The 24,378-nt window shown below is 38.4% G+C and overlaps 3 protein-coding genes across 28 annotated transcripts in view; 2 read left to right on the forward strand and 1 right to left on the reverse strand.

The window, feature by feature from the left end:
• Positions 1 to 1,433: 1,433 nt before the first annotated feature.
• LOC116428517 (uncharacterized) lies at positions 1,434 to 5,350 on the forward strand. Of its 20 annotated transcripts, none has more exons than XR_012998668.1 (7): positions 1,434 to 1,548; positions 1,892 to 2,878; positions 3,475 to 3,622; positions 3,698 to 3,886; positions 4,135 to 4,208; positions 4,274 to 4,515; positions 5,043 to 5,350. XR_012998668.1 is itself a non-coding variant. In XM_076367906.1 (5 exons), exons 2-4 carry the CDS (start codon positions 2,243 to 2,245, stop codon positions 3,883 to 3,885), a joined length of 972 nt encoding a protein of 323 aa, XP_076224021.1. In that variant the 5' UTR covers positions 1,517 to 1,797; positions 1,892 to 2,242; the 3' UTR covers position 3,886; positions 5,043 to 5,350. The 20 variants fall into 20 exon arrangements, 2 of the variants coding, with proteins under 2 accessions (XP_076224021.1, XP_076224027.1); XR_012998674.1 differs by having other exon boundaries at positions 1,517 to 1,797; positions 4,135 to 4,187; positions 4,271 to 4,515; XR_012998672.1 differs by having other exon boundaries at positions 1,517 to 1,797; positions 4,135 to 4,187.
• Positions 5,351 to 5,680: 330 nt separating this feature from the next.
• On the forward strand, positions 5,681 to 16,799 carry PAN2 (PAN2-PAN3 deadenylation complex catalytic subunit PAN2). Of its 6 annotated transcripts, XM_031980355.2 has the most exons (22): positions 6,624 to 6,638; positions 6,705 to 6,760; positions 6,979 to 7,166; positions 7,449 to 7,618; positions 7,692 to 7,812; positions 7,890 to 8,086; positions 8,157 to 8,370; positions 8,443 to 8,579; positions 8,665 to 8,811; positions 9,082 to 9,178; positions 11,086 to 11,319; positions 11,385 to 11,630; positions 11,753 to 11,999; positions 12,730 to 12,909; positions 12,995 to 13,161; positions 13,429 to 13,597; positions 13,666 to 14,188; positions 14,254 to 14,471; positions 14,545 to 14,674; positions 14,846 to 15,067; positions 15,148 to 15,409; positions 15,485 to 16,799. In XM_031980355.2, the coding sequence occupies exons 2-22, from the start codon at positions 6,739 to 6,741 to the stop codon at positions 15,497 to 15,499; spliced, it is 3,906 nt and encodes a 1,301-aa protein (XP_031836215.1). In that variant the 5' UTR covers positions 6,624 to 6,638; positions 6,705 to 6,738; the 3' UTR covers positions 15,500 to 16,799. The 6 variants fall into 6 exon arrangements, with proteins under 6 accessions (XP_031836209.1, XP_031836212.1, XP_031836215.1 ...); XM_031980349.2 differs by lacking the exons at positions 6,624 to 6,638; positions 6,705 to 6,760 and adding an exon at positions 5,681 to 6,126; XM_031980352.2 differs by lacking the exons at positions 6,624 to 6,638; positions 6,705 to 6,760 and adding an exon at positions 5,681 to 6,126 and having other exon boundaries at positions 11,753 to 11,972.
• Positions 16,800 to 17,769: 970 nt separating this feature from the next.
• if (integrin subunit alpha inflated) overlaps positions 17,770 to 24,378 on the reverse strand; it is a 96,653-nt gene continuing 90,044 nt past the window's right edge. For both annotated transcript variants that reach the window (XM_031980287.2, XM_031980286.2), the window contains 4 exons: positions 23,703 to 24,327; positions 22,044 to 22,946; positions 19,749 to 21,866; positions 17,770 to 19,552 (listed from right to left, as the gene is read on the reverse strand). In XM_031980287.2, coding sequence (XP_031836147.2) covers positions 19,463 to 19,552; positions 19,749 to 21,866; positions 22,044 to 22,946; positions 23,703 to 24,327 — 3,736 coding nt within the window. In that variant the 3' untranslated portion in view covers positions 17,770 to 19,462. The remainder of the gene's footprint in view (positions 19,553 to 19,748; positions 21,867 to 22,043; positions 22,947 to 23,702; positions 24,328 to 24,378) is intronic.

Below are 24,378 nucleotides of genomic sequence, written 5' to 3' on the forward strand. Positions count from 1 at the left end.
CGGAGAAGAAGGAAGCCGGGGATTGGAGGGTGAACAAGAGAAAGGGAGAAAGATGAAGAGAAAGGGTAGAGATAGAGAAAGGGAGAAAAAGAGAGAGAGAGAGAAAGAGAGAGAGACGGTCAGAGAGCGTTGCGATGCGAACGAAGAGTGAAGGATGAAGGGGACCGACGGCGAGGGATCGAGAGGGGGTCGAAGGAGAAGGAAGGAGGTGGAATGCGCGGTTCTCGAAGGAGGAGCTGTCGGCGGTGAAAAATCACGCACCCCGCCACCACTGCCACGGCCAGCATCTGCTCTACATACCCTGGCTCTCAACCTCCGCTCATCTTTCGCGCAAAACTTGCCAATAATCGGCCGGCTGCACCTGCGTGTCCTCTGCAGGCCCCTCGCGCGGCCCGTACCCTTCGACATCATCGTTTTTTTCGATGTATGCCCGACGGCTAATAATCATTACGGTTCGTTTAGAGAACTGGTTTTCTCAATCGAGGCAGCGCAGATTCTTCCCCCCGGACAGGACTGGTATTCAGATTAAATTAACGCCGGGCGATATTCGCGAAACGGATCTTCCGACGGCAATTCGATATACCGGTGGAACGAAACGAACGGGTTTAACGGGGTATTATACGCGCACCGACGTGATGGATTAATAATCGGGCTAATTAAGTATCCGACCACGGACTTATCTCTCGGCTAGCGGCCGTCCGAGTTCATGTACCGGTAGCCTTTCCGTCTTATTAGCGACCGGGCTAAAAGACGGGCCTGCATGAATAATGATCAACGCGAGATGTCGCGATTTGTTAGCGGCAGTTTTTCACCGGGATTCAGCTACCGGATGATCCGTGGGAGATCGGAAGGTGGGGGATGAGAAATCGCGGGTATCCGTTTTCTAAGAGAACGAATTCATCAATGAGAACCTCGAAGAATCGGCGTGCGGTGTAGCAGAGCAAGATATACGTGCGCTGGCTGGGCTACCGGTCGGTCGGGTCGGGTCGCTGTTCTCCTGCGCTTCATCTCTCTCTTTTGGTCTGTTTTTCTGTACCCTCCTTTCGCCCTCCTCTTTTCACCTTCCCGTAGTATACCCCCGCTCGCTTCAGCCCTTTCCACCTTCCTCTACCTTTCTTGCTCTCTCTTTCTCGCTTACGGGAGCGCGCGCGCGCGCAGCTCACTTCAGAGAGTTGTTGTTCGACTGTTTTATTACTTTTATAAATGCCGCCGCCGATGCTGCCACCACCACCGGGCCCCGCCGCCGCCTCTGCGGCGGGCATTCCCTTTGTTGGGACACCACGACCCATTGTTGCTCGCAGAAAGATGCGAATTTTAATTCGATATTGTCTAATATTATTTATGTATGCACACGCTAGAGAGAACCAGCCCATTTCGAGCCGTTCCCCTTCGCCCTGCCAGCGGACACCGCGTTGCTTCCCTTCGACGGGAAACCGAAGAAGACCCCGCAAACACCGATGAATCGACTCGTGCGCCGCGAGCCGCTTTCGAGCTATGTCTGCGCAGCGAGCGTGCGCAGGCCCCAGTCTTGGGGTTTACGTTTTCCGGGTAAATTTATGGTTGGATTGCTTGTGATACACTGTTTTGTAGTAATACTCGTTTCCGTGACACTACCGCCGTTGCAGATCGTTAATTAATATCTATCCGTGACTCGAATTATTATGTAGAAACGGCCTAAGTTTTTGATGGAGAAGTGTAGTCTTGTTCCTTTGGTAGCTGATGAGGGTAGAAGTAGCATTGATAGCTAAATCGAGTCTATTCTAACCGTAATAAAATAAGAAAAATTGTTCCAAGCATGTAACATCTTTTGTATTCTCCATTGAAATGTCTAGTATATAATTATTCATATGAAACGTGACTATATTTGTAAAGCTATGTGTTTCTCTTCTAGAAGACGCAACTTTTAAACGCCGCTTATAGTCTACCGTCGATAGCTACATCAAAGACTATCGATTACACGGTGACAAGGGTTCCGTCGTAGGCGTTAACTGTTACACGACAGCTTCCGTTTAAACGACACCTAATTACCGCCACGTCTGGATTCCTCGACGAAAGAGGCACTGCAAGGGCTTGCGCGTACGTGGCTGCCTCCACCTGGAAATCAATATCAGTCGAGCGTCCAGGTCCACTCGGAACTGCAGTCACAACAGAATGTGCAACAGTTGCGTCTGAACGAAAGATAGGGAAAGGTATATCACGGTTAATTCCATTCTCCGGCGGACAAGAGTCGAAGGATTCGGAAATGGAGGACAACGAGAGGTCGAGGTCCATCGAGCAACTGCCGGTGCCCGAGGAGTCGGTCATGCACGTGGAAAGTGCGGAGCGTTCACTGAAGACTCACGAGATACACATCTCGCTGGGCATCAACATCAGCATCCTAGTGATGCTGACGATCTTCGGTGTACTGTTGTTTTTACCTCTGCGACTGTTGCTGAACACAACGTACTACAGCCGGAACCAATCTATCGACGGCAACGACACGGGTACCATGAACGCGACGAGCTTCCAGACGGCGGTGATCCCGGTGGATCATCGGAAGCTGAAACGCTGTCCGAAATTAGACTACAACGAGGTGCTGCTGTCGGTTTTCCACTGCGATTACGACACGAATTGCACGTACACGCCGTCCAGCGCGGACGACGATGCGACGAGAAACGACGTCGAAGAGGCGAGCAAGTCGAACGGAAATAAAAGCGAAGTAACGGAGGTCTCGAAGGAGACCGTTGAAAAGAACTTGACAGAATGCACGGAAGATAGTGGCAAAGATCGTCGCTCGAAATCGGTTCCAGTGGCGGGGCATATTCTCGTGACGATGCTTCTGATATCGGCGATAGCTGCTCTAGTCGAAGTATTGCGAATACGTTTCGCTAGAGACAAGGTATTACAGCGGCGACCGCACTAGTTTCTTACCTTAATTTTGATCCAGATCGAAGAGTAAATAACGATTTTAACGAATCCTAATTTCCGTGGTTTGCAAATCCAATCAGTGTAGATTCGCATAACGAAAGAGAGAGTCCTTTTTTTTTTGTCGAGAAACGTAAAGTTCCGTTGAACGATGAAATATAGATGCGAACGAGGATAGGCGCTTTCGGAGTCCGTTTAGAATAATTCGTTTCGGAGTACACGTGAACGAAAGTGAGATAGAAAATATAGAAATGTTATAACTATAATCATAGATCAGAATTATACGAGAATTATACTGTTGTTTGTATAGTAACGTTGTGTGTATAGGGGTTAGCACGTTATTAAGTATCTTGCTCGTTTAGAAACGTTATATTTTTGTAAAAAAAAAAAAACACGATACGTAACGAGGCTTTACACTGATTGATTTCACGTCCGCCGATAATGACAAAAAAAGATACACACACACAGTTATAATAAATAAAACTAAAACACAATATTTCATTCTGTGTCTGCGAAAAACCAACAAACACGAGTATACGTACATGTGCATATTTTTAAAAACCGCCTAAGGACTCGTCTAAGGCAGGTATTGCCAGTTCAAGAAATGCTTCCACGATCGAAATCCCCATGCAGAGAGGCTTTATTCCGAGACAACCAATGAACAGTCAGAGGTCTTTTGAAATGCAAGGCATGCATCGATCCGCTTTACGCTTATTAGGTAGCATATAATTAGATCGGCTTGGACAGGCTATAAAAGTATAATGCATAAAATGGCTGAATCAAATTCCCATAGGTGCAAGACCGCCGCCGCTTATTCGCCGATCCTCATTTCCGTCGCAACCGGCCAAGCAAACTGCTGGCTCGGTTAGTGGTACTCCGACTAATCGGATGTCAAGACGCCAGTCGGCAGAGGCCGAGGAAGAAATCGGAGTTCTCATTAATGCACTTCATCATCGCACACGCCTGATTCGACGACATTAAGGTAACATCTTCCGACTCGACTGAAATCTACAATTGCCTTAGCCGAAGAACCATTAGATTGCACCGCATAAAATCATCATTATTTCAAAATTGACAATTTTTATTTGAAAACGGTGACAGCGGCACGTTTACACGACAAGAGGCTACAAGTGATTCTTTGTCGATTTTATACATGCAGAAAAGTTGATTTTCTATTATTAGTAACAGGCGATAGCTAAATATTAATTGGAGACTCTGTGTTCGTTTCAGTCAAACCAATCTATTGAATTATTTGAAACTTCATTCGCGTTAACACTAACAGGGTATGCGTCCTAGACTGAAGGGTATGTTAATGAAATATAATATGTATTATGCATGTCTAAGAATAGTAATATTATTTTTTAAGTAGGTCTCACGCATCGCACAACGCTCACGTGTCCACGACTTTCTAAACAATTCTTGCTATTTGGGAAGCTCACCAACCAAAAGGACTCCCACAAGAGACGTTAATTCTTCCAGTTTATATTTTACAACTCCAGCAATTTACTAGAAAATTTTGCATTAACAATGAAACTCCTCTGATGCTTATAGCTACGCAACAAACTCACTTATATACCTTCACAGTTCTACACATTTACAATTATCCATAAGGTAATTTTAATACAGCACTTTTTATTTCAATAGTTTTCCCTGGTTCTCTGAATGATTTATAAAAACAGGCAAAACTCATTTATATTTGAAATTACAAAATGAAAACGAATTTTACGTTGTATTGTTCGATTCAAACGTAATTAAATATTCGAAAAACTGAAACTCAACTAATAACTAAAGTGTTTTAGTTATATTCTGTACACTTTCATTTACCAAAAAAAATATCATTTAACATGTTGACTACCATAAGAATTTCTAGCGTTTTGAATATTAATATGTATTCTTTAATAACGAAGGCAAACGATATTAAAAATAATTATTAATGATTTAGTATTGCAGTAGTAATATTACGCTATGGTCTAGCTACTTATGTTACTAAATACTTTATTTAAAATCATGTTTTTTGTTGTAATTGTTCTTCAGTAATTTGGAAGCTCCGGTTATCGGTGACCACCATGACAGTCAACGTGTTAATATTGAATGAATAAAGAATTATTATATTTAAATAATCATTCTTATTTTCTTAGGTGACGCGGCTAGCAGAAGACGTTTGTGCGCACAGAAGACCGCAAAATCTGTTTGAGACTGGAAATGGAAGGGAACTAAACGTCCTTGCTTATTTGCATCTTTTTGCGTACGAAATCGTAATACAACGCACAGATTACGTGAAAGTATTAATAGATGAATGTATTTTCGACAAAATTACAAATGATTTTCAACGTATTTTCTAAAAAAGAAAAGAAACACCTGTACCTCTCTCCGACACTTCTGTGATTCTAATCTTTTCTCACGTGATATGCAAACTGTTTAATATAACTCGTGAAATATATACATATGTACATATATTGGTGTTCAATAAATAAATTCTATTATTCTCTACAAGCTCAGAATTCATTATAAAATACGATAAAAGCACTTACATATAATATTTACAGCTGCATCTTGGCTGCTGCATGTTTAATTCGAGCACAAACGACTAAAATTCACAGAAACTTACATATTTACTTCAACTGAACCAAATTGAACTTCATTTTTCTCCAATCGTCAGTCCGTTTCGCGCCTACGTTACCCAGTGCAACCAGAAAAAAAAACAATGCGATCTAGTGAGTTTCGCGTCCTTGCCATTGGCGTAACTGCTCGACGCGGCAATAGCAGATGTCGCCACCTTCAAGGCCATCATACAACCTTACACGGGTGAAACGCGCAGAAAAGTGGAATCATGAATTAAAGGTGTCTCAATGAGTGAACCAGTCCGCGTATCGTGATAAAGCAGTTCTAAAACCGTTATGCTGCGCTCAATTTGAATCGTTTCGATTGTTCAGTGCCGTTGAAACCGGGAATATCGGTGGCTAAGTGTTTCGCTTGTTGCACAGTTGCCAAGGCGACTAAGGTGCGTGGCTGCGTGCGTGTGCGTGCTGAAAGCGTGCTATGAAAAGAGAACGATCGTTGAAACGGCAATTCTACGGCTATCTTCGCGCCGATGGCAATTCGATGTTTTGAAAAACGAACAGCCTGAAGACGGGAATATTATGGACTACCCGGTTCTGGGCCACTACGACCCGTCCGTAGAGGCCACGGCCGAGAGCGGCGGAGACGAGCAAGAACTGCTTTGTGAGTACTTTTTGCACCTATTCGAACTGTCTTTCTTTCTCGCAAAGGCGCCAGAAAGTCAGCATCATGCCAAACTGTGGTCTACCCAACTGTAAACTCGAAGACTCAGCAAGGCGCGAAACCTATTCGCTTCGTAACACTCGACGCTCAGACCATGGTGCGCAATCTGGTGTCCTGCTGCCAGACATGAATAAAATTCGAAATAGATACGTGAAATATTCTGAGTGTCGGGTATTGTAATAACTATGAATTAATCAGTACTTAAAATATCACGCGGCATACGCTTTATACTGGAAGTACTCTTTGCTTTTATTCCTGTATATATTTTTTTACAGATTTAATTTTCATTGCAAAGATTATTTTTGATAAGAAATGTTGATGCTAGGATTTGGATGCTGTTTTCGTATTATATGAAATTTTATTTTGTACGTTTGACTTTTACTTTGAGAAAAAAATATTCATACAATGTCAAGAAAATATATGTGCATCAGTAATGTGTTACCTTTGGTCTTGTAAATTGTTATCTGCTGATTCAACAAACTGTTATTGACTGTTATCTTACTTTCTATTGTTTTCAGGTGTTTGAGCTGATATAGGTCAGCTGTTCATTGAATGACATATTCTAGAATTTTATGTAATTCGAAAATCGAATATATTATTATTTATCTCATAATGCAATTTGGTTTGACAATTTAAAAAAATATGAAAGTTGTTATGAACAGTGATAAGATTGTTGACTTTAATATTAACCTATCTGTAGCAGTAAAATGTCACTGCAAGTTTTATCGAAATGTATGATTGATATGTAACAGCATGGATTTTCATGCTCAACTTTTACATATTTCCTTACAGGGGAAGAAACAAATTATGTATTATCCACCGAGGAATATGTACCAGCAACAGAACAATTTGGAGAGGATTTTGCTGGGGCTGAGTTTCATGAAACTCGAACCTTACTTGCCGATGGGGGGGATAGGTTTGGAGTTTCAACTGCTACTTTTGACACTATCGAAGAACTTATGTGGATGGGGAATCAAGGGGTATAACAGTTATTACAGATGAATGTAGCTTAGCATGTTAGCAACCATGGTCACATTTTAAATACCTTTACCATAGATCATCTTTCTTACAACTGTTTCACATTATATGTTATTCATATAATTTTTAAACATTTAAAACATAATATATAAAATAAACAAAGCATTTTACTCTTCAAACAAATCGTTGTGTTACATATATGTGACACATGGTCGTGAACATGTTAATAAATAACGTAAGTAGTAAGTATAAAAGCAATGATTATCAATTATAAAACCTTATAGGGTCATGTAACGTCTTACTATGGGGCTGGGTTACAAAAATATACCTCATTTCAAGTACATGCAACACAAGAAGTTCGACATATCCATCCCTTAGATGAGGGAATTTTAATTTTGACCCAAAGCTTGTTAAGATGTCAATTACGGAGAGGCATACCAATATTTACTCACACGTATGTTATACTCATACTATGTATTGTACATGCAATTAAACAGACTTTTAATAAGTTTTAAATAATTTTATAGGTCATCAAATATGATAGACATGCAGTGTATGCTTCAAATTTCTCCAACAAGATTACTAATGGGGGGACATCAGGATAAAATAATTGATTTTAATCTTACTAGAGGGAAAGAGACTGGTGTAGTGAGTGTTAAAAAAAGTATACTAAATACAATTATGTCTCTGCATTTTTATGTATCACTATTTTATTATACTTATAGGTAAACGTAGGGGAAAGTGGTTGCGCAATTTTAAGGCAGCATAGTAGACTTATATGTGCTGGTAATCCTGCTGGAAGAATTGATCTCAGGGATCCGAATACGTTATCAGTAGAACATACCTTCGATACGCATAGCGGATCTCTTAGTGATTTTGATGTTCAAGGGAATTATCTTGTTACCTGTGGTTTTAGTAATAGGTAAGACACAGTCTAATCAAAAGATTTGATTAAAGAGTAGTATGGTTTGTCAATTGTATTATGGCTTTAGTCGTCAGGGCCTCTCAGTAGATCGTTTCTTAATGGCATATGATCTGAGACAAATGCGAGCATTAAGTCCTGTTACTACTCTGGTATACCCTCTTTTATTAAAGTTCCTACCCAGTTATTCAAGTCGTTTAGCTGTTGTATCGCCATTGGGACAAATGCAACTTCTTGATACTATCTATGCAAATGTACAACCATCTATGACATGTTTATATCAGGTAAATGTCTGCAAAATTTTCTTTAGATGACAACTCGCTGTTATATTTTTACATATCTCCTTATATCTGTAGGTTGCTACTGGTGGTGCTATGATTTTATCCTTTGATGTGTCCTCCACATCCCAATGCCTTTGTTTTGGAGATTCAGCAGGTTCTATACATCTTATGTCTACAAATACACCAGAACCTCAGTTCAATACATTTTCTCGGTTAGTAGTTATATAAAAATATGGATAAAAAAAGTTACATGATATTTAAAAAACATAGTAAAAAGCCATACTTTGATTTCTTTAGACCAACAGAATTTGCTGACCCAGTTGAGTCAATTCAATCCATAGCATTTGATGATGATGTTACACCACTAAGTACAATACCTATTGTATATACTGGGCACCTGTTATTGAGTGATTGGTCAGATGAATATTTAAAAAAAGTTTATAGGTATGTTACTCTAATTAACCATGTTAAATTGTATCCATGTACAGTGGTACCTTAACTTCTCTAAATACGAACATTTTTCGTACTCCCAACTTCGGATTGCAACGAATTAGGTTCGTAAGTCAATGTACCACTGTATCTGATAATGCTCAAATAGAATCAAACATAGTATCATTTTAAAGACTTAAGATTAAAATATGCGATATAATATTTATAATACATAATTAATACACATATGAAACCTATTAAATATTTTGTTCCTTGCTTTCGCAGGAAGACACCACCAATTGACCCTGAAATTCTACGCACAATGAAAATGCAAGGAACAATAGGTTATGCTCCAAATCCTCAGGCGTTTCGCAGAAATCAAGTGAGGAAACAATATTCACCCACTCTACTACAGTATTCTTCTCCAGCTTTCCTAAAACTTTCCTGAATTCCAAAGTTCCTGTTTTCCCTTCATTCGAGTGTTTTCCCGTGATTTCCACTTATAATTATATAAAATAAGTTATGTGTTATATTCTTGATGTTTAGACTTTTTATCACTAGTTATATTATAGACAAAAAGATACAAAACAACAAATTATTACTGTTGAAGGTTGTGAGTATCTATTGATCTTTACATTTGAATTGTTTAAGTTGTTCTCAGAGAATATTGTTTTTATATATATATACATATATATGGAATGTGTAGTTATAATTAATTATTAATATGCATTCCATATATCTCAATACATGTGATGTATTAATTCAATCAGTTTTGCAAGACAATATTAACTACATGAATACCTAAGAGGTATAATCTATTAACTTCATTATGGCTTTGGTGGTATAATCTCAGTATTAAACCAATGCAATAAATCAGAGCAATGCATTACTTACGACAAGAAATGAAGCTCAATGTGATTGAAGCTGTTAATTTTGTAGAGGAACCAGAATAATATAACGTGATTAAGACTGAAGCGTTTCGTGATAAATATTGTAGTCCATAAATAACGTTAAAGAAACGTGATATATTTTCGTAAACTAGTCCAACTAGTATTCTAATAATTTCCTCTACTATAATGTACGAGAGAAACAAACCTTAATAAGACGGTAAATACATGTACTAATATAATTTTAAAACATTCTTTATTTTCTCTTAGATCGTATATTTTTTTCTTTAAATCTTCATATCTTCAGAAAAAATATTATAAAAAATAAATCTAACAATTCGTTATACTTGATCTCATTTTGATCACTGAAGTGATACAAATATAAAACTAAGTTCTTATTATGAAGTGTATAATCTATAAGTCTTTAATCTTCCTTGATGGGATCATAAGAGTTTCCGAAAACTAATTTATTTCGACTGTTTTTAAATTCGTTAAGTATCGGTTAAACAAGCAAAGCAATATCAAGTTTTAAGTTCTTTTATAGTAATAGCACTTTGATGACTGTATAAGAATACAGTTATTAAGGAGCAGTGATTGCAGTTGCCTTAATTTCTTCCAAAAAAATTTTATTTATTCATAAAGATATCAACAATGTGCCAATTTAGAAAGGAAATGAATGTGCTTCTACATTATTGCATATACAAGCGCACTAGGTAATTTACAATATTGATGTATTAATTATGTACTGCATAGATCTGATTCTAGCATAATTTGAATTTGGATCTATTTGAAAATAACAAAAAATGAATATGTGCATAATTATTACTTTGCCACATAGGGTATTATAAAGTGCAACTAAAATACAAGATATTTTATTGTTACACTTAGCGACCATTGAAAGAAAACAGCATTAAAAACTGCTTTAAAAAAGAAAGGAAATATCAATATTTCATATCGATGTTTACACTTCACGGCTCTGTATTTTATAAGTCAGCGTGGAAAAGTTCTGCTGCCTTTAATCCCGCCTTTAAGCACAGTATGTTTGTAACTGATGCATTTTGTTCGTTCCCGCTTAATGGTTTGTGCTCAATAATCTTATTACGCTTATTGTTTATAGAATATATTTCTCAAAGAATGTATAATCGAAGTTGTATTTGATTGAAATAAAGATTGTAAGACACACACGTAAGCCTAACTTATTGGCTCGGTCCCACGCGTGTTCAATAGGTATTATTTATTTTTTCACGGTCCCAATTATGTTATTAATGATGTGTCGAATTTTGTACCATTTACTGTAAACGAGCATTCACCCAATTCGTACTAAAAATTCGCGTATAAGCTATCCCAAAAAAAAAAAAACAATCGACTAATTGAAGAAAAATAAATAATACCTCTTTTGCAGATACCTTACAATTTGGAAAAACGACGTGGCGTAGTCGCAAAGCTATTCGCGGGGGACTCACGATCTAAAACAGATGACTGCACATTTGTGGCGATACCTAAACGCTATCGTAAAATAGAGGTGAAATATTCACGTCTTGGTTACGATGAATTTGATTTCGATCAGTATAATCGTACCAGCTTTTGCGGTCTGGAAGCCACACTTCCCAACAGTTACTGCAATGCTATGTTACAGGTAAGACAGCTTCTAAAAGTTTTTTTTTTCCTGAATAGGAAATATTCTGCATCTATGTTTTTCAGTTACTTTACTATTGCGAACCTGTGAGGATAGCATTACTTTCGCATTCATGCCAAAGAGAGTTCTGCCTTTCCTGCGAACTAGGATTCTTATTTCATATGTTGGACACATCTAGAGGGTTGCCTTGCCAGGCTGCAAATTTTCTCAGAGCTTTTAGGACGGTTCCTGAAGCAGCGGCATTAGGACTTATATTGAGTGATCTACATCCAGAAACTAAAAGGAAAACTAACTTGATACGGCTGATACAAGTATGATATAAGATTGTTTAATTAACTAATGTGGTGTTTGAGAAGATACTCTATTTTTTTTTACAGAGAGGAGTATATTGAAATTTTCAAATACTTAATAATTACTTTGATTTCCATTTCAGAGTTGGAATCGATTTATTCTACATCAAATTCATTATGAAATCCTGGAAACAAAGAAACGACAACAGGAGGAAGAGGAAGCAGCTCGTCTTAAAGCTGGCCCCAAGTGTTCACCATTTGTTTATAATGAACAAGATTTTCCTAGCATTTTACAGGATATTGGTTCACGGTATAGAAGTCATGACGAAGAAAGAAAAAAGAGGAGGAAGCAAGAGGAGGATGGTAAATATATGTGGATCACATCGAAAGGTAAACACAATTCACGTGTAACCTTCACATTGGGCACTCTTTGTGTTTATTTTTCATTTTGTATCCAACCATACGTTTCCACTTACTCGGCAATATATCCCAAGAATATTAAATGGCAATTATGTTCAACTTTTTTTACACTAGCACTTTTCCACACATGACTATTTTATTTAAAACATACATGCATTTTTTGCTATATTCTTAGGATATTGCATCTCTTTTATTTTTGATTATGCTACATGGAAATAGAGTTTTCCCATTGCTTGTTCTGTGCGATTTTTTACATATTTCATTCGACTCCTTTTTTTTATAGGACAGAAGACATTGCTTTCCGCGATTGCATGATCTATTTCTAAAAATAAGTATAAGCAGTGCTTTTAAATTCGAAGTAACTTTAAGTTTTGCATTTTACATGTATCAGAGATGCTGTTCTACTTAATGTGTTTTTAAAGAACATTATTCGAAATGAAACTAGTAAAATCTTAAAATGCAGATTGTCCCTTATAAGCATAGTTAAATACATATAATCAATATTTGCTCTGAGTTATTAAACCTACATTAAGGAAATTCTATTGTACATAAATAATATATGATATTCATTAAGACACTGCTAAACAAGCTCTGAAATAAAAGAAAAAATATTTCTAACATATTTGTAGTAATGATACATAAGTGACTAAACATCAAGGTCAATTCAGTCATATTTTAAATTAATCTTTATTGCGGTTAGACAAGAACAACAAAAAATCTATTGAAGAAAATGAAGTACGGGACGAAGAGACAGAGATCAGTCGTCTGTTTGGGTCAGAACAAACGCACATACATCGTTGTCTCAAATGTGGGCAAGAAGCTACAAAACATTCCATCATGTTGCTGTGTAACTTAGTTTATCCAGAATTAACACATCCTTGTAAGACAATATCTAAGCTATGCGTATCCCATGCGTGTCAATACCTTTCTCGTGCATTAAACGAGTGATCTTTTACCTTTTGTAGCAGAGGAGGTTCCGTTTACAAATGTTCTTGCCCGCAGTTTAAGACCCGAGAAAATTACACCTGCATGGTGTGACAGTTGTCAAAAATTTACACCCACTCTCCAATCTCGACAATTGACTAAACTACCTCAAATATTGGCACTGAACTGTGGTTTAGATACACAACAGGTACAAAAAACACAAACTTGTACATACATTTTAAAATTAGCAGAAACAGTGTTTTTCTACCAGTAGCAGTCATAGAAATTTGATGCTTGTTTAATCTGGAGAATTTTCTATACACATTTTAAGAAATTTGTATAGTTTCCTTACAAAAATTTCTGATAGAAGATTTATATGAGACTGAATATCCTTAATGACTGTAACTTGTAGAATATAATAATGTATACAGTATAACTGTATAGGTGCAAATTGTTTAAACTAAAATTTTTTTAGGATAAATCATTTTGGCAAACACAAATGGATATTGTCGTTCAAAAAGTGTTAAGTGGAAAGGAAAGTAGTCCATCTTCAAGTCCCGTTCCTATCACTGTGAAACCTTGTCGATACGGTAACAATTGCACCCGTACTGGTTGTAGATTTAGGCATATGGGTAGAGATTCAGGTACGCTTATTTAATTTAAAAATACCATTATCAAATCTTAGACTGCAAATATTAAATCCTTTTCGTAGAAAACGTATCAACATCTCCTGTAACACCCCCTATACCAACTACAACACCTGTTGCAACTCCACCTAGTCACTTGTATTATTCACATTCATGGATACCACACAATATAGAAATTTCTTTGAAAAGTAGCGGTGAACTTAATGTAGAGAAGATTAGCAATCCAAAGAATAATTCTAATGAAAGTACTAAGCCTAGCGAAGAAACGGTAGTAGAAAATGGTCAGAGTGACGATAAAATGCAACAAGATTTAGAAGGTTGTGCGACGGAATCGGAAACGAAAGTATTGGAAAATCATGTTACCCCAGTACCAGACAATGGAGATGGCGGAAGCACAAATAAGATTAATGAAAGTTTAAACAAAGTGAGCAAAATGGAATATAGTCTTAGCGCTGTTATTTGTTACATCGATGATAAAAGTAACGAAGACAGACGGAACATTGTTGCCTTGCTACGAGTCGGACCAAATTATCATGAAAGATCAGCTGGTAGTGCAGTGTCACAGTGGTATATTTTAAATGATTTTTGGTAAGTGGAGAAGTTTATTCTATATATTTATGAACAAATTATAATATATTAATAAATTTCTGCAGCATATCAGCAGTGACCCCTCAAGAAGCAGTTTGGTTTAATCTAGATTGGAAAGTTCCTTGCGTACTTCATTACACAGCTGTGCCAGCACCTGAACCTGCACCCTTAGTTAGTCCTCTTACATATGATGTATTTGGAGAAGATAAATGCATTGCTCGCAGTGGGGGAACAAGAGGCATCACATTTACTCCTTTAACATCCGATGAAATGCCAAAGAAAGGTTAAAAAGAAGATGAACTCGCGAGAAAGACTTTCTAAGACTGCAATTGTAAATGGAATTATTCCTTTTTCAGGAGAACTGGTCGGAATTGATGCAGAATTTGTTACTTTAAATCAGGAAGAATCTGAACTTCGCAGTGATGGGAAAATGTCAACTATAAAACCGAGTCACATGTCTGTTGCACGAATTACTTGTATACGTGGGTATGTATAATTCTGTATCACTAATTGGAATATGTATGCGTAATATAAAATTATACGTTTAATTATTGATTCTTTCATTAAAATTTTCTATGTATACCTTCCTACAGTTGTAATAAAGTGTTGTTTGCTATTTAATACTGACTGATATAACATATCTAATTTTTCAAATAGACATGGTCCTTTGGAAGGAACTCCCTTCATAGACGACTACATAAGTACCCAAGAGCAAGTGGTTGATTATCTAACAAAATTCAGTGGCATTCAACCGGGTGATTTGGATGCTAATTTCAGCAGTAAACATTTAACTACTCTTAAATCGACTTATAAGAAGCTACGTTTCTTAGTTGACAATGGAATAATATTCGTTGGACACGGTTTAAAGAATGATTTTAGGTGATCAGTTTATAGGATTATTTCAATTTTATAAAAGCGTGTCTAAAAGGAGTAATTCATTTCCTCATTTATTATTGCAGAGTAATAAACTTAGTTGTACCACCGGAACAGGTAGTAGATACTGTTTTACTGTTTCATTTGCCTCATCATCGTATGGTATCATTACGATTTTTAACGTGGCATTTTTTGGGCAAAAAAATTCAATCTGAAACACACGATTCAACGGAGGACGCCCGTGCGGCTCTTGAATTATACCGCAAATACGAAGAATTAGAAAATTCTGGAAAATTAGCCGAATCATTGAAAGAACTTTACAACGTTGGCAATCAGTTACAATGGAAGGTAAGAACGATGGATAAAATACAATATTTTAAATTAACTCGCTCGCCGCAACCTTCTACACATTTACTACTTTAGGTGCCGGATAGCTGATACGAGGATGACCCCCATGAAGAGGTACATGATTTCGTCGCTTTGGGCAACGACAATGAAGTTTAGATGATGATTCCGAAGCATGGTGTAAATAATTTAAAAATTGTGCCTCGTGAAACATCGTTTAATTCATTTTTAAGCAGCGTGGCAAGGTGCCATTTTGCGGCGAAATTATGCGCTTCTCAGTTTCGGATGTGTCTAAGGTAGAAAGAGCAGTCGTGGGTCAAGTGTGGCGATGATGTCGCAAAAAGTTCTGATTACGGGTACAATTACATTCTCTTTTTATAATACCAGTTTGTCGAAATCGTTCATTATATATAAGCATATTTGAATCTTCTTATGCAAGTCAGATATTTGGCCAATTTTCATCGAGTCGATCATGTAAATCATTAAGGGAACCGAAGGTATGGAATTCTTGTTGATTATAATTTCAGGAAGTGAAACTTATACACCGCATCACTGCGAATTTGTAAATATTGTCCAATAGCACATTATCATTTTGAAGAGCAATATCAATCCCACACTGCTCGATTATGTATTGATATTTATTTTAATTTCGCAACATGTTTTAATCTAAAGGCAACGCAATCCATCCTGTTCAGTAACCATATTACAGATACGTGTACATAATCGATAATTTTCTAACAATAATTCTTGTTGGAGAATCGATATGAAGGTAACGTTTCAAAGTTTCCTTTTATACGTATCTTTTCTAAAGTATTGACGACTTTTGTACTGTTCAACTATCAATGACGCGCGCGAAAGGGAGAGCGAGAGAAAAAGCAAAAATACAATTTTTATAATATTTACTTCCGTCTGGATGGAATTTCTGTTCTCGAATACATATATATGTACATATATATATGTAAACTATTTTACTTTATTCTGTGAGCTAAAGCAACCGGAAGTGTTTTCTACACGGTCCTTTTCTACAAAGCTCGCGAAATGAAAAAAAACAAAAATAATACCAAAATAATACTATATTTTACAAAATGATTGTACTCATAGATTATTTTTATATAAATTTTATCAATATCAAAAAAAAAAGACGAGAGAAAAAATACTGTCAAAATCTATCGAATGAAACGAGATTATCGAAGTATCTATTTTTTTATATCTGGAAGAATTTTCGTATTATTTGTACACGATGAAACTTACACGTTGGTTTCGATGGAAACGCGATTCGTACAGGTGATGTAAAGTGATCAATAGCATACTATGGTTAATAGTAATCATGCATTTGTTTTGTGTACACAACGTCATTGTGATTTTTCAATAAATAATCCTATTGAAAAATAAATTACGTTTCCTGTTTTTATATACATTTAATAATGCTAAATTAGTAATAATAAGAACTAGCATTATTTAATAATTGATTATTATTAAGTATTAATTTATTATTTTGTTTACTTATGTATGCCCTTTGTTTTTTTATGCTTTGTCATTTATTTTTCTTATTTGTATACGATTTTAACTTTTCATGAATATTTGTGTTATTAAAACTTATCCCCATAAATTTCCTATCTAACTATACAAGGTAATCTAATGTACGCCTATATGTGTATAGGCTGAAGATTCTAATGAGCTTATAATGTCCTATGGTGATACCTATCTGAAAAGGGAACTAAATTTCTAACAATAATTATATAAACTACATTATGAAATGAAACTCACAATGCATCAAGTATACACAATTTAAAAAATGCGCGATTGAACTATATACACAAATAAGCTGAAATAAAAATGAAATATCAATTAGAGTCCAATGTATATATAAAATTACATCTATCTGCATTTTGATTTATGACGAGTTTCTTGAAAGGGTTCAAGGGGTTTCTTTAGGAATATTTATTTTAGGATTTTGTTTTTCCTTTTCAGAATTCGGAGCAGAGTTAAATGTTTTCTTTATATAATGAACCTAAATGTTATAATTAATTGTTCAGTATTAAATATGTATTAAATATTTCATTGATAACACAGAATAGTAACACTTCCTTATCTTATAGTACGAAATCTCTCAAACGTTTAACCAAATAGTACTAGGTTGCTCCGTTAGGTGACGCCACCAAATATAACTAGGTATTTATGTGTATATTTAAATATCTCTTACCATTATCCCTTTCTTTTACTTTCTAGGATCAAAATAAACATGTATTAAATTGTTTAATAGAAATCCGCTTTTACATTATAAAATATCTTAAATGAAACCGGTCCTTTGTAATAACCATACAGAGTTTCTAAATTGTATGATGGTAAAGAAAACACCAACATTAGTATTAATAACATTATTTATATTTATATATATATTTTTTGTTTTTAACATTACATCTTAAGTCTGTATATACAAGTCAGTTCTACCTTCCCGCATTTCTCAGGAATTTCTTCTTTTATTTTCTATATAATTATTATTGCGTTAGCTATTTTCCATCTGAATAGTTTTAGTAATACAATTAATAATTTACAAGATTGTACACACATACACAGGTGAGACACCGTTCACGTTACGGTCCTCTATCATACGTTACATGTACATCGTATAATGTAGAAATTTAATAAATAATTAGATATTCCCGTTCTCGAGTCCATTTCCTTACTAAAAAGAAAAAAAAAGTACAAATCGGTTACCGATGTAGGCAACAAATGAGATCTGTCAATATTTAATTCTTCATGATGTTAAAATATTCGGGCCGACTGTACGCCCACACGTTAAAAAACGAACTTCATTGATTGCAGTTTCGGATATTCTATCAGTAAGGTTTGCGAAAATATTAGACTTTATGTTTGTCATCTTATTTTTGTCCATTCTGTTTTATATTAATTATGTTGTATCTTTGCTCACCGTTATTGCTTTCGTGGTATCGATGAACTATCGTAAATAAATATTATAAAGTCAGGGGAAAGAACTTGAAGTTCTGTTGCAACACGTTCATGGTACGCTCTCTTGTACAGGGTGTTTTGCAATTTATAGGAAAGGTATTCATAGAAATGTATTCTTTACTTGACTCTGTTTGCATATTTAGATATGAAATGAAATGATTTGTATGAAAGATGATTGGTTATCTTTAACAGCAGTATATGTAGCATTTTAATAACTTTTTAAAAGTTTCTGAATTCAAATCGATGGTGTCCAACAGTTACACATTACAGAGTTAAATAGAGTCTACATTCACAATTTACAACATATCATGTCACACCCTGTGGATTAACATTATAATAAAAATTTGAACTACTCCGATATCATTCAGTAAAAATTGCACCTCTTCTTCATTTCGTTTTCAAAACGTCTGAAACTTAATTATCATTTGTACAAGCTTCTTATCGAATGGGGGTTAAAAATAACATTCTCTTTTCCATTTCTCTACTCGGAGAGTTTCGATCAACGAACTTTTCGTTTCAAAAGCAGACGAAGAGGATCTTCTATCCACTCTTCGCAAGTAGGAAGATATTCTGGTGAACATTGACTTTCTGTTCTCGAGAAACGTTTGTTCTACTGTGCGTATTAGGACGATACGATCGTCGAGTTCACTTACACGTATTTATCGACGCATTTATCGACGAACGGGAGGCTTAAGTAAATATTACAGGTTAAAGAGGAAAGAGAACAATAAAATAAAAAAGAAAATGTCTCCTGACTAGAAACTTGCATGGTCGAGCTGCAGGAGCTGGAAGGAGTATTCAGTGGCAGTAAAATGGTCGCAGAATCGCTCCAGAACCTTTCTAATTCACTCTACCAGTTTCTGTAACGTCCTGGAGATAGAGATATCCGCGATCGTTAGTGAAAATTATTTCGTACACGCGGCAGAACTGTGTTACAGCTCCGTGTGACCCAACGAATGCGTGTTCCCGCTCCTTCGACGGGTTAGCAGTCAAAGGCACTTCGTGGCGCTTCGTTCGATTCATCAATTATCGTTCGACACTTTTCGTATCCCGAGGATTCCCACTGATCCATCCTCGATTCATGCTTCAGTGATCGTCCCCGTGGAAATGACCGTTCCTGTTCAAAGGTTGCCTCTCTGGCGCATCTGATGGCCTGTTCCTCTTGAAGAATCCGCACTAATAACAAACATTAATGGTACCGTTAAATATTTTTTCTATTTAAAAACTTAATCATTCGTTAATCAGTCGTAAATTTTTCAAGCCTACCGCATCGAAGCTGTTATTACGTTTAATTTACATGAAAGAACCGTAACGTTTCTATCAGATCTCCTTTCTCGTACATAATATCGATACATAATTCACGTATACAAACCTTGTGCAGCAGGTAAATAAGCAGCAACAGGATGATCGTTCCAGCGCAAGCAGAGAGAACCACAACCCACAGAGGAATGAAATCCGGCGCAGATGGTGTCGTGCTCGGTTCGACGTTCGTTTTAATTTCACGACTTTTGATCACCTGTTCGGCAGGTGCACCGATGAACGGCTGCTTAGTGACACGTGCCACCAGCTTGGTGGAGACCTTCACCTTCTCCTGCGTGGCCACTTTCTTCAAGGTCCTTGCGTCTACCCTATACCTAGCACCGATCCAGACTTCCTGGTCCTTTTTCATTGGACCCACGACGCACCTTAACATGACACACTTCGAGGTATCGCATGGACTGACGGGTCCATGGGTCCTGGGATCATTTTCATCCTCATCGTTCTCATCGAATTCACTCTCCTCCGCTATAAGATCCTTCTCCAAGTCTCTGGTACGTCTATGTAGCCTCTGCAACCTCTTAAACTCTTCCACTTCCATCATATCGCTTTCACGCTTGAATCTGCTACCAGCGTTCGAGCTCTGCGTATTAGTCTCATCGAATGTCTCGCGATTGTCTCTTCCATGAATCCTGCTGGTTACTCGTCTGTCCTCTGTTCTCTTCTCTTCATGAGTACTCGTGTATCTCGCCTCATAATCGACGTCTCCAGTCTGCTCGGAATCCTCGTTCCAGGACCTGCTGTAGCCCCTCGACTCATAATCACTGGAACCTCTGTTCTGAAGTCCTTCGCGAGGATCGCCTGAGGTGTAGGTACGTTCTTCGGTGTAAGTGAAGGAACCTTGCAGAGGGAACCTGCGACTGTCTTTCAAAACGATGAAGCCTTTCCCATGTGAGTCAACCAACAGCTCGCCCTCCATTTTTAAGAACCGACTTTCCCGAGGTTCGGTAGATTCGGATACGTAACTAGTGTCCCCGTACCGATCCTGAAGAGGGAACATGGAACCATCCTGGAACTCAATGTATTCTTTCCTATCGGCGGAAGTCCTGAACCTGGCCGTGAACTGGACATAATTCCTGCCCTGTCTGTTGTATAACGCGTAACTAGACGACTTCGATAAAGACCCGAACAAGGACTCCAATTCCTGTGTAGAGCTGATGTTACGCAGCTGGAATCCGAACTCGCCACCTCGAACGGTTTCCTCTCGATCGCCGGTGATTAATCCGCCTTCCGTACCTGCGGAAATGCCGTATCGCCTTTCCTGCTTCAGTTTGTACTCCTCTTCCGTCAATCGTCGTCGCTCTTCCTCGCGTCTTCGGATCTCTTCCTCTTTCAAACTTCTTCGCGCTTCCTCCTCTTCCTGCTGTCTCCTTCGCTCTTCTTCTTGCCTTCTTCGCTCTTCTTCCTCTTGCTCTCTCCGCTTCTCTTCCTGCTTTCTCTGGTAGACCAAACGTTCCCAATCCTCTCGCTGTTGCTTCATAGCGATACGTTCCTCTTCCTCTTTCCACAGTTGCGATCGGTGTTCCTGCTGCCCTTTATTTTGCTTCTCTTGCTCCAGACGACGCTGTTCCATCTGCCGCCTCAACGATTCCTGGTACTCCTCGCTTTGGATCAGATCGGGATTGAGTGAGCCGGAAACAGCGCGGCCTCCAGAGGCGCTCGTCTCACCCCAGCGAGTTTCAATCGTCTCCGAGTGATTTATTCTACTCCCGTGGTGTGTTTCCAGGTTGGGAACCCTAGAGTCCAAACTGGCGTCGTCGGTGTTGCGGAAACCACCGCCCAGAGTACCGGACTCCGCGTAACCACCGGATTCTGTGTGGAAGACCATGCCCCTGTTGCCACCGGATAGATTGCCACTGCTGATGGAACTAGTGCCAGAGTTGTTTTGAGTGTACGTCTGCACCAAGACGTCCGGCTTCTCTCCGGTCGTTGATAATTGTATCCTCCTAGTTTCGCTGGCAACAACGTTCGACGAAGACGAGGACGAGTGACGAGTTTTCTGGATACTCGAACTGTCTCCGCTGTTGATGTCGGCTTCTTCTGTTTGGTTCATTCTGTTGCTTTGCGCATCGAATCCTCTTTGGACGTTTATAGTTCTGCCTGACTGCGATTCGTCCAAGATCACGCCTGAAGGATCTGCATGCTGCGAGTAGAATCTTTTGCGTTGGTCCAACTGGAAATGATTTTTTATTATTAACATCAATTACCTGCTAAAGAAATCAATCTTTGTACTTATTAAGAATACCCTTCAAATCTAGTATTTTTTTAACTATTCGTCTCACTTGTTTAATATTTACCCCTAATTATTCTGCCAACGTTTCTCGCCACGGTCTCGTGGACCACTACTCACCTTCAAGCTAAGATAATTCGCGTTCGCGCTCTCGCAGGCGATAGGTCCCGAGGTTTCCGGCTGTTCCAGCAGGTACAGTAGCTCATTTCCGGCCAGCGTTTGCGCGGGCCAAATGAGGAACACTTCCGCCTCGATAACATCCGACGGGCCAAGGTTACGAATAGTGTAATTGTGTGTCATGGCTGGGCCAAACTCCATTTCCGTGGTAGCGTTCGTTTCGCTGGTGTAATTGCCAGGATCGTAATATAGCTCCTTCGGTTTGCTCTCACCGTCCACCCGCAGATCGGTCTCGATCCAGATAGGCAACCTTAATGTGTACACGTTGTCCTCGACTGTCATTGGATTCTCTGGATTGGTGGTGTTCACGTCCATCTCGAATTCATAGATAGGCTTCATTCCATGGGAAGTGACAGGTTGCAGCAGAACCTTGAACTTCACCAATCCATTCTTCTGCAGTGGATTGCCAATGTCGCAGCGAAGCGTATTGTTGTTCGATTGTTTCGGCGCTGAACACTGCACAGGCACCCCCATTGTCTCGATCTTCTCTACCTTTATGTAATCTATTCCAGTTGGCAGTTTCAGATTGTACGTCGATTCGAACGCGTCTTCGCCCATGTTCTGCACCAGGACATCCAGTTCCAGACGTTTCCCAGATCCCAGAAGATACTTGAGAACGTTGGACGACACGTTCATCTGAAGATCCGGTATGCACACATTGTCAGGACCACAATTCTTCCTGATGGATAGAGAATCTTTCCTGGATGTCGTCGATCCGAGGACAGGGCGCAGAGGAAGTCGTGGGTCGCGTTGTCTGATATCACCGATACGTTCTTCGTCAAGGCTCATTCGCATCTCGGCATCTAGTGATGTCAACTTGTCACGAATGTTTGGTGCTACGTACACCTGTGGATAACGGGGATAGTTTCAGTATAGAAATGACATGGACAGACTTAACACTAAAACCACTGAGCACTTAAACTGACTTTTGAAAATTTCATTATAAAAACTACAAACGTGGATTTATTAAGATTCGAATTGGTTTAAATTTCGGCTTAGGTATCACTTAATCAGTTTCTTGAGTAATTTCTCGAAGTAGTCCTACCTCTTCAGTAATTGAAAAAGAAAAAATTAAGGAATGTGTTATTTTGACCCTTTTGGTAGTTCTAGTGTTAATATACATTGATACTGAACACTAGAACTACGGAATGACTCAAAATGACTCATTCCTGACGCCTACTTGTGCTATTATCAAACAGGTAACAGATCCTTCTCTGAGGAACTGTTAACAAAGTTGATTGAATAACGCACGAATTGCAGATCGATAGAAATCTGAATAGTCACACTCTTCAAGTCTCTACACAGAACTTTAAAAAATTCAATTTGACTCTTCAGTAGTCCCAGTGTTAAGGGTTTGTATTCAAAGCAATGATTAATCTCCACTACAATAATATTTCATTTGTATCAACAGATATTCCCGATAAATCGAGCAGGCTTTAAAAAGGTACTGCTTCGTAAAAATCAATTCAAGACCGTCGTCAATAGCGTCCATAATCTAACGATCATACGTCCCCCGGCCCTAAGTGTTCTGTTATCCAAACTGACGTCCATCCCGAAACATGAATACAGAAATATTCAAATCACCAGCATATCTATACTAACCTGAACCGTGCGACAGAACTGACGATCCCGATCTACCGTGATCGTTCGGTTCATCATGTTCCTGCCTTCCAGTTCCAAGAAGAATAGCCTAGGATTCTTCGTCTTCTTCACGTCCAGGACGTACTGAATATTGAAAGTGTGGCTGGTCAACACTCCCTCGCCGCTATACTTGAAGCAAGCCCTCAAAGGGAAGCAGGTGACCCTGCTGCTATCCGATAGCCTGCAGTTCTTGTCGTCCAACGAGATCAATTTCGATTCCTGATCGAACGTCACGTACGAATCCATTTTGATGACCGGACGAGATCTGAAGAACACCGCTGTGCTCGACTCATAGGCACCGACTATCAGATCGGGGTAATGGTTCCCGTCGAGGTCGAGGCCACCGGACACGGAAAATCCGAAAGTCTTCAAATGCGCAGGCAGCTTCAGCTCTTCGGCGTAGATCACTTGCGAATACTTTTCTAAGACACCAGTCGCGGATCCATGGTAGATGTAGACAGCACCGCTGTCGGTATGAAGACCACCGTAAGGAGCACCCACGGCGAAGTCGCCGTAACCGTCACGGTCAATATCACCCAGTGAAGACAGCGACAAACCGAATCGTCCACGGTTGCTCTCCCCATCTCTGGATAACGACAAGCAATTATCGGCATAGTTCAATAGTTCCGAGTGCTGT

This window comes from Nomia melanderi, chromosome 1 (assembly GCF_051020985.1).
Source record: "Nomia melanderi isolate GNS246 chromosome 1, iyNomMela1, whole genome shotgun sequence".
NCBI classification, from domain to species: domain Eukaryota; kingdom Metazoa; phylum Arthropoda; class Insecta; order Hymenoptera; family Halictidae; genus Nomia; species Nomia melanderi.

Coding starts and splice junctions, on each gene's coding strand:
- PAN2 (XM_031980349.2), top strand. CDS start 6,045: ATGGACTACCCGGTTCTGGGCCACTACGACCCGTCCGTAGAGGCCACG. Junction 14,189..14,253: donor TATATTTTAAATGATTTTTG/GTAAGTGGAGAA, acceptor AAATTTCTGCAG/CATATCAGCAGTGACCCCTC. Junction 14,675..14,845: donor CGAATTACTTGTATACGTGG/GTATGTATAATT, acceptor TTTTTCAAATAG/ACATGGTCCTTTGGAAGGAA.
- LOC116428517 (XM_076367906.1), top strand. CDS start 2,243: ATGGAGGACAACGAGAGGTCGAGGTCCATCGAGCAACTGCCGGTGCCC. Junction 2,879..3,474: donor TACGTTTCGCTAGAGACAAG/GTATTACAGCGG, acceptor AAACCGCCTAAG/GACTCGTCTAAGGCAGGTAT. Junction 3,623..3,697: donor ATCCGCTTTACGCTTATTAG/GTAGCATATAAT, acceptor AAATTCCCATAG/GTGCAAGACCGCCGCCGCTT.